This window comes from Gallus gallus, chromosome 30, assembly GCF_016699485.2.
Source record: "Gallus gallus isolate bGalGal1 chromosome 30, bGalGal1.mat.broiler.GRCg7b, whole genome shotgun sequence".
Classification (NCBI taxonomy): Eukaryota; Metazoa; Chordata; class Aves; order Galliformes; family Phasianidae; genus Gallus; species Gallus gallus.
Window position 1 is genome coordinate 697,672 of NC_052561.1, and position 15,075 is coordinate 712,746.

General features: G+C 57.4%; 2 protein-coding genes across 11 annotated transcripts in view; both read left to right on the plus strand.

Annotated features, from left to right (window-relative positions):
* The first annotated feature begins 21 nt into the window (after nt 1-21).
* Nucleotides 22-3,411, plus strand: PGLS (6-phosphogluconolactonase). Its single transcript, NM_001031588.1, is given in 4 exon segments — nt 22-411; nt 877-978; nt 1,078-1,218; nt 1,360-3,411. Coding segments are annotated over 4 exon segments (753 nt in total). The 5' UTR covers nt 22-39; the 3' UTR covers nt 1,498-3,411.
* A 980-nt stretch (nt 3,412-4,391) lies between these two features.
* Nucleotides 4,392-15,075, plus strand: part of BRD4 (bromodomain containing 4) — a 47,437-nt gene continuing 36,753 nt past the window's right edge. For 5 of the 10 annotated variants that reach the window (XM_015272922.3, XM_046904769.1, XM_040653954.2 and 2 more), the window contains exon 1: nt 5,194-5,281. The gene's annotated coding sequence lies outside the window, so the exon portion shown is untranslated. Of the gene's footprint in view, nt 4,577-5,193; nt 11,472-15,075 lie in introns of those variants that run through there. The other 5 variants (XM_015272921.3, XM_046904770.1, XM_015272923.3 and 2 more) reach the window with 2 other exon arrangements.

A 15,075-nucleotide genomic window follows, 5' to 3' on the forward strand; every position in this document is an offset into this window, starting at 1 on the left:
CCACATCCGGTCCCCGCCGCTCCTTTTCCGGCCGCCGCCATGCCGGGCCGCATCTCGGTGTTCCCGTCTCCGCAGGAGCTGGGCTCGGCCCTGGCGCAGCTCGTGGTGCAGCGGGCGGCCGGGAGCGACGGCCGCTTCTCACTGGGGCTGTCCGGAGGCAGCCTGGTGGGGCTCCTGGCCCGGGAGCTGCCCTTAGCCGCCACCACCGGAGCCGCCACCGGGGCAGGCCCGTGGCTCGTGGCCTTCTGCGACGAGCGCCTGGTGCCGCCCGAGCACCCGGAGAGCACCTTCGGGGCCTACAGCGCGCAGCTGCTGCCGTGGCTCCCGGCGCCCGCCCCGACGGTCCTCGCTGTCGCTCCCGGCCTCTCCCCGAACGCTGCGGCTGCGGATTACGCCGAGAGGCTGCGAGAGGTACCGGGGGGCGGGGCGGGGGGGGGCTTCACGGGAGGAGGCGGGACCGCCCCCCTTCTTCTTCCTTCCCTACGTGAGGAGCTGGAGCTGGGATCCCCCCTTCCTTCCCTACGTTAGGGGCTCGGACCCCCCCCCTTCTTCCTTCCCTATATGAAAAGCTGCCCACTCCCTCCCCCCCCCCTCCCCCTCTTCTTCCTTCCCTCTATGAGGCACTGCCCCCCCCCCCCCCCCCCCCCCTTTTTCCTTCCCTATATGAAGAGCTGCCCCCCCCCCCCCCATCTTCTTCCTTCCCCATACGAAGACCTGATGACCTCCCCCCCACCCCCAGATTTATTTGGTGGACTCCCCCCCCCATTCCCCTCCGGGATATGAGGAGCTCCCCCCCCTTCCCCCCAGGATTTGATGGACTCCTCCCCCCAGGCCATGGGGCGCTCCCTGCTCACAGCCCCCCCATGTACCCCCCAGGCCTTTCAGGGCGATGCCGTGCCCGTCTTTGACCTGCTGCTCCTGGGCGTGGGGCCGGACGGCCACACCTGCTCCCTGTTCCCCAACCACCCCCTGCTGCAGGTGAGTGTGTGTTTGGGAGGGGGGGTTGGTTAGACAGCTCTGCCTATCCCTTCATTCCAATTGAGTTTTTAATATGTTTTTTTAAATTATTTTTGATAGGAGAAAGAGAAAATTGTGGCTGCTATCACCGATTCCCCAAAGCCGCCACCGCAGCGCATCACGTTGACCCTCCCGGTGCTGAATGCTGCACGCACAGTGGTGTTCGTTGCCACAGGGGAGGGCAAAGCTGCCGTCCTAAAGGTTGGGGACGCTGTGGGGACAGCTTTGCTGCCCCATGGAGGGATCTGATGGTGTTGTGGTGAAACGGAGGTGTTTTGTGGTGGGGTTGGGATGGAGCTCTGCGGTTCTCTGTTGTTGTAACTCCTCTGTTTCATCCGACAGCGCATTTTGGAAGGCAATGAGGAGAACCCCCTCCCTGCCGCCCGCGTCCGGCCACACACGGGGCAGCTGCTGTGGTTCCTGGACGAGGCAGCAGCCAAAGAGCTGACGGTGCCCTTTGAGAAGCATTCCATCCTGTAGGACCAAACCCTCGGCCCCTTTACTGGGGATCGGTCGCCGCAGTGCCCGCCCAGAGCCTCCACGTGGTGTTGTGGGTTGAGGACTCCACGTGGGGCAGCAGCAGCGCGTTGGGAAGAGCAGTGTTTGTGTTTGTGTGGAGCACAGATGAGGTCGTTCCTTTGGTTTGGTGCCGGGCTGCAAACTGGGAGCAATGTGAGGTGGTGGTCTCATGTTTTGTGAACGGTGGCTGTGATGTTTCGAGGAGCGCACGGTATTAAACGTACGGATCTCAGCTTCGAGGCCATTTGCTCTTCCGCTTGGTTGCACCCTTCCATAAAGCACAGCGAGGAGCAGAGCCTGGGGGGGGGACAGGTGGTGGGGTGATGCAGGGACACCCAGGTGCTCTGAGCTCTCCTTTGTTTCCCCGCGTGGTTTATTGGATCCCTCTCCGGTGATTTATTGATCTCTGCTGTGACGATGACTGTGAAGCACCGGGCTGCATCTCCTCCCTGTCCTATTTCATTTACATCTTCACAGTGGCACAGGTTTTGTTTCCACCTTTTCAGTCCCGGTGCTTTCTTCGCTCTCGTTTGATGCTTTTTCTGCTGGCGCTTTCCCGGCAGCGATAGGGAATGGATCAAAACCATACGATGCCCAACAACAGGGAAACAGTAGGAAAGCAGCAGCACTCCTGCACGGACCAATGAAGAACCTCTGAGGACCATTCAGGGGCACAGAGCAGCTGGCATCGACCTGCAGTCGTCCTCCCAGAGCTGTAGCGCCTTCCCCGTGTTCCCCACAGGGCCTCCCAGTGCACTCTGTGAGCGGACACAGTGAGGTTCTCTTCTGATCTGTTGATTTCCTGTCTATAACCTTGCAAAGAACCGTGATGTTAAAACTACGAGGCCATTCATTTCTGCTGCCAGCATTCACATAGTTTCCAAGGAACAACTCTAAAAGCTTACTAAACCTTTCAGTCTCCTCCAGTTCTTCACGAGCTTGTGCTGGGCTTGATGTTGTTCATGTGGTCTTCAGATGAAAGCTTGAAAGGAATTGCGTGAAGACGTGACCACAACACTGACCTCATCACAATTATAAACTGTTCCCACTCACCTAGATGGTTATATTCATCCTGCAGCGCAGCTCAGGCGTTCATTTCTTTCTGCTCGGGAAGATTCTTCATGAGAGCTCCCTCCCGTGCCACCTTCCTGGTGTCCCACCGTGGTGATGCTTCCCAAAAGGTCTGTGGTGTTCATGTTGCCTGAGAACCCCCACTCTACACCCTGTGTGCAGTTCTGGTACATGAGGGCTGCAGGTGCCTGTGAGGAAGGACTCTGTTTTTGTTCCATTAAGGTGAACGCCCCCCAGGTATCCTGCACTGTTGGGTCTAAGTGCTGGTTAATAGAAACTGAGGTGCAAATGCATCTCTTCCTTTCAAAAGAGAGAGAAGCCAGAGCTGGAGAGCTAGGAGCTGCAGCTTGCATCTTGCATGGTGGACTTCAGGTGTCCATTGGCGTGGAAGTGCCACAGGGACACCTCCCAAAAGGTTTGTAGTGCTCACGTTGCATGAGAACCCCTCCTTCACACCCTGTGGGAGTGAAGGGAGTGAAGAGTGAAGGGACTGAAGATGGAAATCAGCAACCTGCGTTCTCCAGGACGGATATCACCAATAGGTGCAGGATTCCTGTCATAGCAACGATCCTTTGGAGGCCCTCGTGAGAGCTCAGACAACGAGCATCCACTGGACTGCTGAAGAATGCATTTATATCCTTGGAGACATAGGAGCATGATGCAATTAAAAAGGATTATAACCCAAGCTTGCAGTTTTGCAGAGATAGTCTTACATATAATTTCCTATATGGTCTGCAAACAGCCACAATTCCTCTATAGTAAAGATTTGCACGTTCTAAATATATTAATAAAATCTTAACAGAGCCGGTGATTCTCATCTGCAGCGATAAAAGTTACCTTAAGAAATGCTAGGGAAGCTTTGTAGAATCCTGTTCTGAGGTCTGTAGAATCCTCGGGACCCGCGCAGGGCAGCGCCTCCTCCTGACAGGGAAGAAAATGGCGCCTCTCCCCGGGAACTCTCGCGAGATTCCACCTCCCCCCATCTCTCAAGTGCGCCACCCCACCCTCCCTCTTCTCCTCGGGAACTCTCGCGAGAACAGCGCCTCCGGTCAGTGGAGAAAATGGCGGCCGCCAGTGCTACTCCCGCGCGCGTCTTCTCGGGGACTCCCGCGAGAGCTCAGCGTAATGGCGGCGCCCTGTCAGCTTCCCGCCTCGGCGCGGCCCCTCCGTTTCCCTGAGAATCCCCCATTCCCGCAGGATCTGAGGGGCTGCTGCTGCCCCCCCCGACCCTCGGGGGGGGGGATTCCCTTTCCCTTCAGCTGTGGGAGCAGTGAAACGGTGCCTGCAGCTCCTCCACTGCAGCGCTCCCCATGCATTGCACCCCAGTTTCCCCCCCCGTGCTCTACACACCCCATGCGTTGCACCCCATTTCTCCCCACGCATCCCATCCCCATGCATCGCACTGTGGTTCCCACCGCCCCCATCCGCCCCCTTGCACTGCACTGCTGCTCTCCCATTACATTGCACCCCAGGCGTCGCACCCCCGCCCCCCTCCTACACACGACACCCCACTTTTCCCATCCATCACGCTCTGTAAACTCCCGCTCCCCCCCGCATGCATTTCCCCCCGTTTCCCCCCCCCGCGCACCGATCCCCGCTTTCCCCCTCCATTGCACCGCATTTCCCGCCCCCATTCCCCGCGCGCGGGAACGCCCTTTCCCGCTTCGCCCCGCCCACTTTTGCCCGCCCCCGTGACGTCACGACGTGGGGGCGGGACCTCCCGATGCGTGGGCGTGGCTTGCGCCCCTTGTGGGCGTGGCTTGATCCCCGTGTGGGCGTGGCGCGGCGGCGCCGTGACGTCGCTGCAGCGCGGTGAGGTCAGTGCGGCGCCGCTGCCGGACCGCTGCCCCTCGGAGCCGCTCCCCCCGCCCCCCTCCTACTCCTCCCCGACCGCTCCGCGACGTCTCCCGGGTCTCGGCGGCGGGAGGACGGCTCGGCCGGGCCCGGAGCGGCGCCTCCGCCGCCTGAGGTGAGCTCGGGCCTAACGCGAGGGGCGCGGCGGCGGCCTGGGGTTGGGTGTGTGTGGGGGGGGGTTACGCTATTCACATCCGCGCTTACGTCGCCCCGCTGGCGTACCCCGCATTGCGTAACGCGGCCGCTGCGTCAGGGAGCGCTACGCAAACTGCGGGCGGAGGTCGGGGCGCGCTGCGCCAACGGCGTAGCGAGGGGCGCGAGGCGCGGAGCGCGGCGCTGTTGGCGTAGCGAGGGTCACGCGCCGCCTGCGTAGGCTTTATTCTTCACGCCTCCACGCAAAGTGCGCACCTCGCTGTTTATGGGGGAAGGCGGCTTCGGGGCGGGCCCCGAGCGACGAACGGAGCTCCGGAGCCGCGCCGCGGGCGGGCGGGGCCGCGCCTGTCCCTCCCGCCCCTCCCATGGGCGCTCCGCTAACTGCGTAACCCCCGCTGCGCCGTTTGCGCAGCGCTGAGGAGGGGGAGCGGCCGGGGGGGCGCTCGGCGCGGCCTTCGATACGCCGTTGGCGTACGGCGGCCCCTGGGGCTGCGCCGTCGGCGCGGGGCGGTGCGCAGAGTGCGGGGCGCGGGGCGGGGCGGAGCGCGGGGCACTTCCGGCCGCCGCCATTTTGTCCGCGGCCCTCGGGAGGAAGCGGCGGCGGGCGAGGCCTTCACAGCCGCCGTCGCCTCGCGGCCCTCTCCCTCCGTCCCCCTCCGCAGTGCCGGTGAGTGGCTCCCGCCGGGCCCGGCTTTTTCTCGGGGCTCCGGGGCCGGGGGGGGGCGGCCTCGGGGCGGTCCCGGTACTCTCAGGGCCGCTGGGAGCCGTTGGGTTCCGCTGTGAGGCAGCGGGCCCCGCCGCGCCGTGTGGAAGTGGGGGTGGATCGGCGGGTTTGGAGGGCGGCGCGGGGCGGAGAGTGCGGGCTGCGGGGTGAGGAGAGCGGAGCTGCGCTGCCCCCGGCCCGCGTCCAGCCGACGTCTCGCAGCCCCGATGGCCCCAAACCCTTCATTTGGGATCGCACCGATCCTCCCGGGGGGAATCCCGGAGTTTTCCCCCCAAATATCCCCGCGTTCCTCAGCCGGCACCCGGCACAACCCCTCCCTCCCCGTTCCTCCCCAGATAGGTAACCCCAATATATCCCGTTTCTTCAGCAAATGCCCACTAGATACCCCTAATTCTCATCTCTGCGACCCTCCCCCCATAATTCCCCCTTCTGAGATCCCCCCACTGTGAAACCCCCATTCCTCCCCCTGAGATCCCCCTATCCCTTCTCCCGTTACCCCCCAATTCTCCACCCCATATCCTCCCCCCAAACCCCCCACAGCAGCTCTCCCAATTCTAAACCAACCCCCCCCCCTCCCAGCATCTCCCCAGCTGACAGCTCAGGACTTCCACCCACCCCCATTCCCCACCCTGCGGCCCCCATTCCCTCCACGCAGACATCCCCCACAGACCCCCATTTCTTCAGCCACCGTCCAGCAGTTTTTCCCCCCGTTCCCTCCCACCAAACACCCCCCGGTTCCTCAGCCGGGTCCTGGCAGCTCACATCCCCCAAACGATTCCATCCTGGCAGCTGACATCCCAATTCTTTAGCGTGGATCCATCAAATTACCCCTTAATTCTCCACCCTGAAGGAACCAGGTCGGTCCATTTCTCCCGTTGCTTTGTGCCCTATAGCAGTGGGGCTGCTCCCCTTGGCTCCCCAGAAATTCCATTTTGTTGCAGGCCCCCCTTTAGCACCACCACGTCCTTCTGCCCTTTCTGTTCTCCCTGAATATTCCACTGCCTGTTTTTTTTTTTTTTTAACCTTTATAAGCTTAAAAACAGCCCCCAAAAGCTCCATATATCCCTTTCCCATGGGACTTTTTCCCCCCGAGAGCTCCTCAGTGCTGTCCCACTGTTAGAGTTTATCCTCAGTGCTCCATAAAATGCTTTGGCATCGGCTTATAGGCAACACAGGGAGTGCAGTTGTGGTGGGGCTTTGCCTGAAATAGGGCGTTAATGGGGTGGAAGGAGCGATGCTGGTAAATGTGGTGGCCCTACTACGGTGTGGGGTGGCTCACCTGGAGCTGTTCCACTGAGCTCTGTGTGTTCTTCCCTCTCTGGGGGCGGATGCAGTGACTTTGGTTGTTTGTTGTGGTTCTGGAGATGTGGTTTTGCTGCCTCGGGTCGTACCTCAAATGAATGCTCTGCTTATGGGAGGTTTCCTCACCTGAGCTGCCAGTGGGGCCGACGCGATCCCGAAGGCTGAAGCTCCGTGCGCAGCCCTCAGACTGCTGTCATTTCACGGAGGACTGCTGTGAGCTGTGTACCTGTGGGGCTGTGTTTGAAGTCGTGGTGACGCCGTCCTGTTGTGAGACAGCAGCTGTCAGGGAATGGGCTGTGCTGGAGGGGCGGCCCCCAACCCCCGCCCCGTCCCTTTGCTCGCTGCAAACACAGCGCTCAGCACTGAAATGGGGCTTTCCCGGTTTGTTTTGCACCCCGGCTGTGCTAATTACTGTAATTACTGTGAGGCTGAGTAACTGTTGCTGCTGTGTTATCTGATGATAAGCGTGGCTTTAAGGGAGGGGACCGGCCGTTAGCTAACGAAGCGGAGCCCTCGTTAGCATGAATGCCATGCCTGTGTCACGTGGAAGGCTGTGTTTGCAGGGCAGCAGACCTGCTCTGTGTGCTGCTGCTTCGTTAGCTCCTCGGTGCATCGCTTTCCATCTGGTTTGGGGCCGTTTGGAAGCATTTCTGCAGGGATAGCTGTGGGGATGGCGGGCATCTCTGCACTGTGGGCTTTGGGTGAAGCTTTGCTGCTGGGGAGGAGGAGTTCTCCACTCTCTGCATGGTTTGGAGTCATTACGGGAGGTTATCTTGGAGCAATTGGGATTATTTTTGTTATTAGTGCCGTAAAATTACTTTTCTGTGGCCACAACCTTCCTGCCGGGGTGGAGGAGGCCCCGCATGGCAGTCACGGAGGATGCTCGTCGCGCCGCTGCCAGGATTTGCGGTGACAAAAAGGGGTTTGGTGCAGCTGTAAGGACCCGACGTTGGTTGTGTGGGCTCAGCAGCCGAAGTGCTGCTGTCAGCTCCCATCACAAAGCACCCGAGCGATCAGGGCCGTAAACCCCGGGCTCATTTCCCACGTTTCAGCTCTGCGTTCCCCCCACGAGGGGAGGGGAAGGAGGCTGCTGGGTGCCAATCCCTGCGCTCTGCTTTGCCTATGGGGGGGTTTGTCACTTCGGGATGCGCTGAGCTGCTAATTACCACCCCCCCCTGACGAGCTCAGGCTCCACCAGAACAGGATCTGTATCCAAGGAGACCCAGAGCAGCTCTGAAAACCAAAACAGGAACTTTGGGCAGCCATGAGAACCTCATTGAATCTCCTGGAAGCCGAAACCCCGCGGGTGCATTCCCGGAAATGGGAAGCTGTGTTTGGGATTGGGGCTGTTTGTGTCTGCCTTCCTGCGGAGGGCTCCTGTTGGGAATCTCCTCGAGCTCTTCCTGCTCCCAAACGCTCCTCGGTGTGCAGGAAGAAATGAAACCTCGGGCAGGAGCAGTGCCGCTGCCGTTGGAGCTCTTTGCTTTTCCTTATTGCTGTCCCAGTGCCGGTAAATAAGCACGGGGAGCACATTGGGCACAACAAACCCACGGCAGCTGCGTTCCTCGTGGCTGGTTTTCCTCAATACTGGACCTGCCCAGCAGGACAGTTGGTGTGCTGTGAGGAAACCCTGCCTTTCCCTTAGTACGCTGCTCCCAGTTCTCGCTGCTGCTTCCTCCTGGATGCGGATTTCCCCCCAGCAAATCGCTCTGAGCTGCAGTTCTCACTTTCTTTCTTCCTCCCAGATCTGGAGGGGGTTGGCTTGGAGCGCTCTCGTGCTCTGCTCACGTGGTTCCTCCTTTGCACTGGTGGAATGTTTGGTTCCGCTGTGGTTTGCTTTGTGTGTGAAGTCACCAAAGAGATAAATAAACACACATTTGGTGGCATCGTTGTGTGCTCACAGAGGTCTCGGAGGAGGGCGGTGGAAAACAGTTCCCCCTTTTCCTATCCCTGTCTGCATCTGTGACAGCAGGGCTCGTAACAGGACAAGGGGGAATGGTTTTGAAACTCAAAGAGAGGAAGTTTAGGTTGGATGTGAGGAGGGAATTCTTTATCCAGGGGGTGGTGAGGCCCGGAGCTGTGGGTGCCCCATCCCTGCAGGGATGGGAACCAGGCTGAGCAGGTGGGGGCATTGCAGCTCATGGCAGAGGTGGGGGGATGTTGGGGTCCTTCCAGCCCAATTGTGCTCTGATGCCATGGTTCTGTGATCTTTAAGGACCCGTTCAACCCAACCCATTCTAGGATTCTATAGTTCTTTGACCTTTAAATTCCTTCCAGCCCTTTCTGTCGTTTTATGACCTTTGAGGACCCTTCCAACCCAACCCATTTTGTGGTTCTACAATATTTAGGGATCCTACCAGCCCAAATCATTCTATGGTTCTGTAATTCTGTGGTCTTGAAAATCCTTTCCAACCCAAACCTTTCCATGGTTCTGTGGTCTTCAAGGTCTCTTCCAACCCAACCCATGCTGCGATGCCATGGCTCTGTGATCTTTAATGACCCTTCTAACCCAAACCATGCTGTGATTCCACAGTTCTGTAATCTTTAAGGTTCTTTTCAATCCACCCTATGGTGGGACCTTTTGAGGACCCTTCCAGCCCAACCCATAACACCATTCCATGGTTCTCTACCCTTTAGGGTCCCTTCCAACCCGACCCATTCCACGGTTCTGTGACCTTCAAGGACCCTTCCAGCCCAATCTATTCAATCAGTCTTTGGCTCTATGGTTTTTAAAGGTCCCTTCCAGCCCAACCCATTCTGTGCTTCTGTGATCTTCAAGGACCCTTCCAACCCCAACACTGTTCCACGGTTCTCTGCCATTTAAGGTTCCTTCCAACCCAACCTATGGTTCTGTGTTCTTTAAGGACCCTTCCAGCCCAATCCATTCAATCATTCCTCGGCTTTCTGCTCTTCAGAGGTCCCTTCCAACCCAACCCATTCTATCATTCCATGCATTTATGGTCTTTAAGGTCTTTTCCAACCCATTCCATGAACTTTGAGGACCTTTCCAACCCCTTCTATCACTGCAGCCCTTCTGAATGGGAGCCGTGTTGGATAAAAACACCCGCGTGGTGAACGGCGCCCTCGAAAAATCTGCGTAGTGTTAAACCTGTATGCAGATAATTAAGTAATTACATGTTTAAACGAACCTGGGTACTTCTGCAATTAAACAGTCTTTTACAGCGCCGTGTCAGCCTAATTTAATTGTTGTCTGCCAGCACGCCAGCCTTAATGTTTAATAACTGAGATACAAAGAGGAGAGGTGTGCAGACGGGATCGGGTCCCGCTTGCTGATGAAAACAGCACTTAAATGTCACTCGTGCTCTTCCCCAGGTCTGGGGTTGCTGATGGAATCGGGTGCTCAGTGCAGCCTCACTTTGTTGTGTGCGGCAGAGGAGACCTGAAGGGACTCACCCTGCTGCTGGCATCCCTAATGCACGGGGCTGAGGCTACCTGTTTGCTTATGGGGAGGGGGAAGCTGGAAGAAATTGATCTGGAGGAGAAGTACAAGTGGTTTTCTGGGCTCGTTTTCCACTTGAAGAGAGTAAAGCAGCAAAAAAATGAGCAGCAGTGGGCTGAGATTGCCTGCCTTGTGCTCCAGTGACCCGACCCTGTGCCTGGTCCTGGTGCTGTGCAGCTCACTGACGTTCCCTGAGTTGGGAGAACCAGGAGGAGGGCTCTGCTTGGTGTCACTGAAGGTTCCCGGGGTGTTTGGGGTTTATGGGCGGCTTTATTGAACAGTACCCCAAAATGGGAGCACCCGAACAGCTCCCGAGTGGCTGCAGTGGGTGAAATAACCAACGTGCTGAGACCTCAGGAAGTGTGACTGTGTGTTAATATTGTCCTCTGCATTGAAGAGGGCAACCCCAGGGGTTTGTGCTGCAGCTCCTCACCCCACAGAGCCACGCGTTCCTCCAGAGCAGCCCCCTGGGGAGTGCCCTGCAGCCCCCCGTGGGCCAAAGGTCGATAGGAGCAGCTGTGGGAGCCCCAAACAGATAAGTGTGGGTGGGGAGGGGTGGCTCAGAGCTGCAGTGTGGGCTCTGTTTGGGTCAGAGGTGCTTCCATGCTTCATCCTGTTTCTGCCTGTGCACATCCAATGCTGTCCTGGAAGGAAGAGCTCCCTGCAGCCCATCTCACACTGCACCAAACGCAGAGCTGCTGATTGCTGCTCGGAGATGCATGGATTTACAAACACTGCCTGCGTTGGCAGCCGGCTGTTTGCAGAGCTGCGTCCAGAGGGGGAAATTCCAACTATTTGCAGAGCCCGAGGAGCAGAAGCTGAATTTCCAGAGCACGCTGCTATTCTCCAGCACCCGTTGTATGGCACAGTGCTGCTCTCACGGATCGCTTCCTTGGGGATATCTCCATTTCTGTGCTGTGCAGAGGGGGAGAGCTGCACCAACAGCTGGGACAGCACGTTGTCACTGCAGGGATCACGGCGCGGTGCTGCTGGGGCACAGGATGACTGCCAGCTCTCGCTGCCCTGATGTGAAGGGAACATCCTCCTCCGAGCCCGTGGGGAGCAGCAGCTCTCCCAGTGTGACGGCCGTGCTGCACAGAACGTGGTTTTCCTGCTCAGAACAGATTGAACCAGTGAAGCACGCGGCATTTTTCACATTTTTAACGTGTTTTCGTTTCGCCCTGGCTCTTTTTTATCTGCTGTTTTGGCTCTGACCTTGGCTCGCCCTTCCCACCTCAGCTCCTGGAGCCCCGTGTTCTGACTGCAGCCGTGGGCTGGAGGAGCAGCAGCTCCAGGAGCTCAGGGTGAGCTTTCCTCATAGATCCCAGCTGAAGGAAACTGGCAGCCCCTCTGCAGCTCCGTGAGCTCCAGGTAGGAACAAACACACACGGCTGCTGGTGGGGAAGGTGGTGGTTCTGCAACCTGTGCTGCTTCGGCGTGCATAGGAGTGAAATTGGTGATTGCAGACAGATCAGAGCTGGAGAACCAAGTGGTGCTGGAGGGCTGCAGCTGTGAGCACGGGCAGGTTGGGGGTTTAATACTCCTGGTGGGGGCTGTGAGCAGGCAGCGGCTCGCTGGGGTCTGGCCCTCCTGTGGGTAAATACCAGTTTGGTCTGAGTGCTGTCCCATCATAGAGAAGTGCTGCAGAATTGTACTGAGGGGTTCGTGGAGGCTGAGCGCAGCTCGAGTACAGGTTTGGGAATGAGCTGACTGCAGGCAGCTCGGTGTCCCTGGGCGTGTTTTGTGGCACGGTGTGTGTGTCCTGTTCGTATCAGGGACGCTGAACACGTGTTTCACGGTGCAGCAGCTCTGTTCCTCCCCATCTCTATCACTGAACGGGAGGTGGCTCTGCTCAACCCCGTGTTGGCCCACTCACGATTAACAAATAGCTTTATCAACCCCAAACCACATCGTTGTTCCATCCCTGGTAGCCTGCCATGGCTGTTTGGGCGGCTGGAAGCCCAAGCAGGCATTCCTGACTCCTGCAGAACCTCAGCTGGATTCCTGGGGATGGCTTGGACCACTTTCAGCGCCGTTAATGCCAGCTCGTGGCTTTTGCTGTGCAATTCCATAAGCTCTGAGTCGTCTTGGGTGCTCAGAGCTGGCACACGAGTTGGTTTGTTACCAGCAGAGCCATTCTCTCCGTGGTACGGACGAGCTGGAACGCTTCAGCGCTGAGTAATCCTGATCCCATGAGGACGCTTCTCCCTGCACCTTGCTGCTGAGGGAGCCAGGAGGGCTGTGCTGGCTGACAGCTGAGGTTGGGTTACTCGTTAACCTGACGGCTTTCCAAACGCCCTAATTGATGGCTGTGGTGTTCTGGGGCCGTGCTGACCTGTGCCCGGTGCCAAGCTCGCTTCGCTCCCTTCTGCAGCAGGAGTAGAAATGTGTTCTGTGTTCCTTCACCTGGGCGATGGCTGTGCCAGAAGCAGAGCCTCTGTGCATGGAATGTCCTCTTGCTGTGCAGGTGCTCTGCTGGTTGGAGTATGTCCAGAGGTGCTCTGAGCTGTGGGTGGGGCCCAGGCTGAGCTGATGGGGGGGCACCCAGCCCACGGCAGGATTGGGTCTGAGGAGGTTTGGGGTCCCTTTCAACTCAACTGTGGCTGTAATTCTGTGTCTGTGGTCTTAATGACTCCTCCAACCTAACCATGCTGTGGTTCTGTGATCTCTAAGGTCCTTTCCAACCCAACCATCCCATGGTTCTGCGATCTTTAAGGTCCTTTCCAACCCAACCATCCCATGGTTCTGTGATCTTTAAGGTCCTTTCCAGCCCAACCATCCCATGGTTCTGCGATCTTTAAGGTCCTTTCCAACCCAACCATCCCATGGTTCTGCGATCTTTAAGGTCCTTTCCAACCCAGGCATTCTATGGTTTTGTGGTTCTGCGACCTTTACAGTCCTTTCCAACCCAACCATGCTGTGATCCCATGGTTGTGTTATCTTTGAGGACCCTTCCATCCGAACCCACTCTGTTATTCCATGATTCTCTTCATCCAGTGCTCACAATTTATAACACGTGGTGGCTTCTAACCCTTCCTTAACCTCTCATTTTCAGACCTTTGGAGGCTCTCTTGAGCTGAGAGGAAATAACTGAGAGATCTGTTGTTATCAGCCTCTCCGTCAGAGAGGCACTTGAATGTGAAACCTCTGCTGGTTTTGACATGTGCTGAGTTGGGTTTATGGTTCTCCTTTCACTCCTTGGTGTGGCAGCTGGGTTTAGCTTGTGAACTTGCGAGATAAAAGAGTTGATCGCATTTCAGGTGTCATCAGTGGGGTTGTCTGAGGAGGGACTGAGCTTCCCACACCTCGTAATGTATGTTGTGAGTGCAGACTGGCTCTGTGTGGGACAAAACAGCAGTTTGGGGGCTCCGTGCCTGCTGGGATCCCACAGTGACCTTCCAGGTCCCTTCCAAGCCGTGCTGTGGTTGTTTGATCTTTAAGGACCTTTCCAACCCAACGTGTTCTATGGCTCTATGATTTTACATCTCCAACCACCAACCAGGTTCCCTGTATCTCCAAAACATTCTCAATGGGTTTTTGGCTCTGCTCAGCCTGGCAGTGGCTCTCACCTCCTCTTGGCTCTGGTTATGGAGCATCACCCAACTGTGCCCTCCACTCACTCCCAGCCCCCCGTGCGATCCCCATCCCATAACACCAGGAATTCTGCCCTTGGAGAAGCTGTCACAGCGCCGTGGCTTTGCCCTCACGTCACCTTCAGGTTTGAATCAGCTGCACAGCTGCCGTACCCACCCATTTTCTTGCTTTCAAATGGGAACGACTCCCTCCCAGAGGTATTGTTAGGTGCTCCTGCTGCAGAAAATTGCTGTTTACCCTCCAAGCACAGCGCTGTGCGGGGTTTGGGGCTGACACCGGTGTTGTCCCAACTGCAGCTGGTTTAGGGCAGATCTGTGGCATTATGCATGCTGAGCATTAGGGAACGTGCCTGCAAGGCAGGAGTGAGTAGGGTGGCCTTGTGCTGATTCATTTAAATGCTTAAAAAGCTCTCGTTAGCAGCGTGTGAGCAGCTCAGCAGCAGCCCTGATGCCATAACTCCCAGTTCCCATATGGAGCATGCCGGTTCCTGTGTTATCACTGCCTTGTTGGCTCTTTTGGGGAGGTGTCTGGCCTGGATTGTCTGCGTGGCCCTTTGGGAATGGGGCTTGTCGTGTTGGTTGGGTGTTCCTGTGGTCTTGGGAAGCCTTGTGCTGGGGTGAACTGTACCCTAAGTTCTGTGCCTGTGACCCCACAATGGGGAGCATGGTTGTGGTGGGTGGTGGTGGGCAAGCTGTGAGTCAGATCCCTTTGCTTGATACCCCAAAATGGTGATGAACGGTTGTGCTGGATGGCAGCAACTTCATTTAAGTCAGATCCCTATTTACTGTTCGGTGTTTGTGGGTTTCCATATGGGCAGCCTCACGTTTCTACTTGTTTTTAAGCTGTGTGCGTGGTGGGATGTTGCGTGCGCTCCTCTCTGAGCACAGCACAGCCCTGCTGTGGCTAAAAGGGGAATGTGAGGCAGTGCGCAGAGCATGGGCAGCCTGTGTCCTCTGTGCACTGCCAGCAGACACTCCTGATCCAAAGCATTCATCCCCTTGTGCTGTAAGGTCCCTTCCAACCGTGCTGTGATCTCATGGTGCTGTGATCTTGGAGGACCCTTCCAACCCAACCCTTTCTGTGATTGTGTGGTCTTGGAGGACCCCTCCAACCCAACCCACTGTGTGCTTCCCTAATCTCAGTTCCCCTTGGGTGTTGAGGTCCCTGGGTGGAATTAATTCCCATTTGTGTGCTCTGAAGGTGGGGTGTGTATGGGAGGCGAAGCGCGTGGCTGCAGATGCCCGGGCTGAACGCTCGTGCAGCCTTGGACTTTGTCTCATGATCAGCACTGCTAATAGCACTGACATGCACATTTCTCTTTGGGACACGTGTCAGCACTTCTCCCTTTCACCCTGGAGTTGTTTGGAGAGTTGGGATTTCC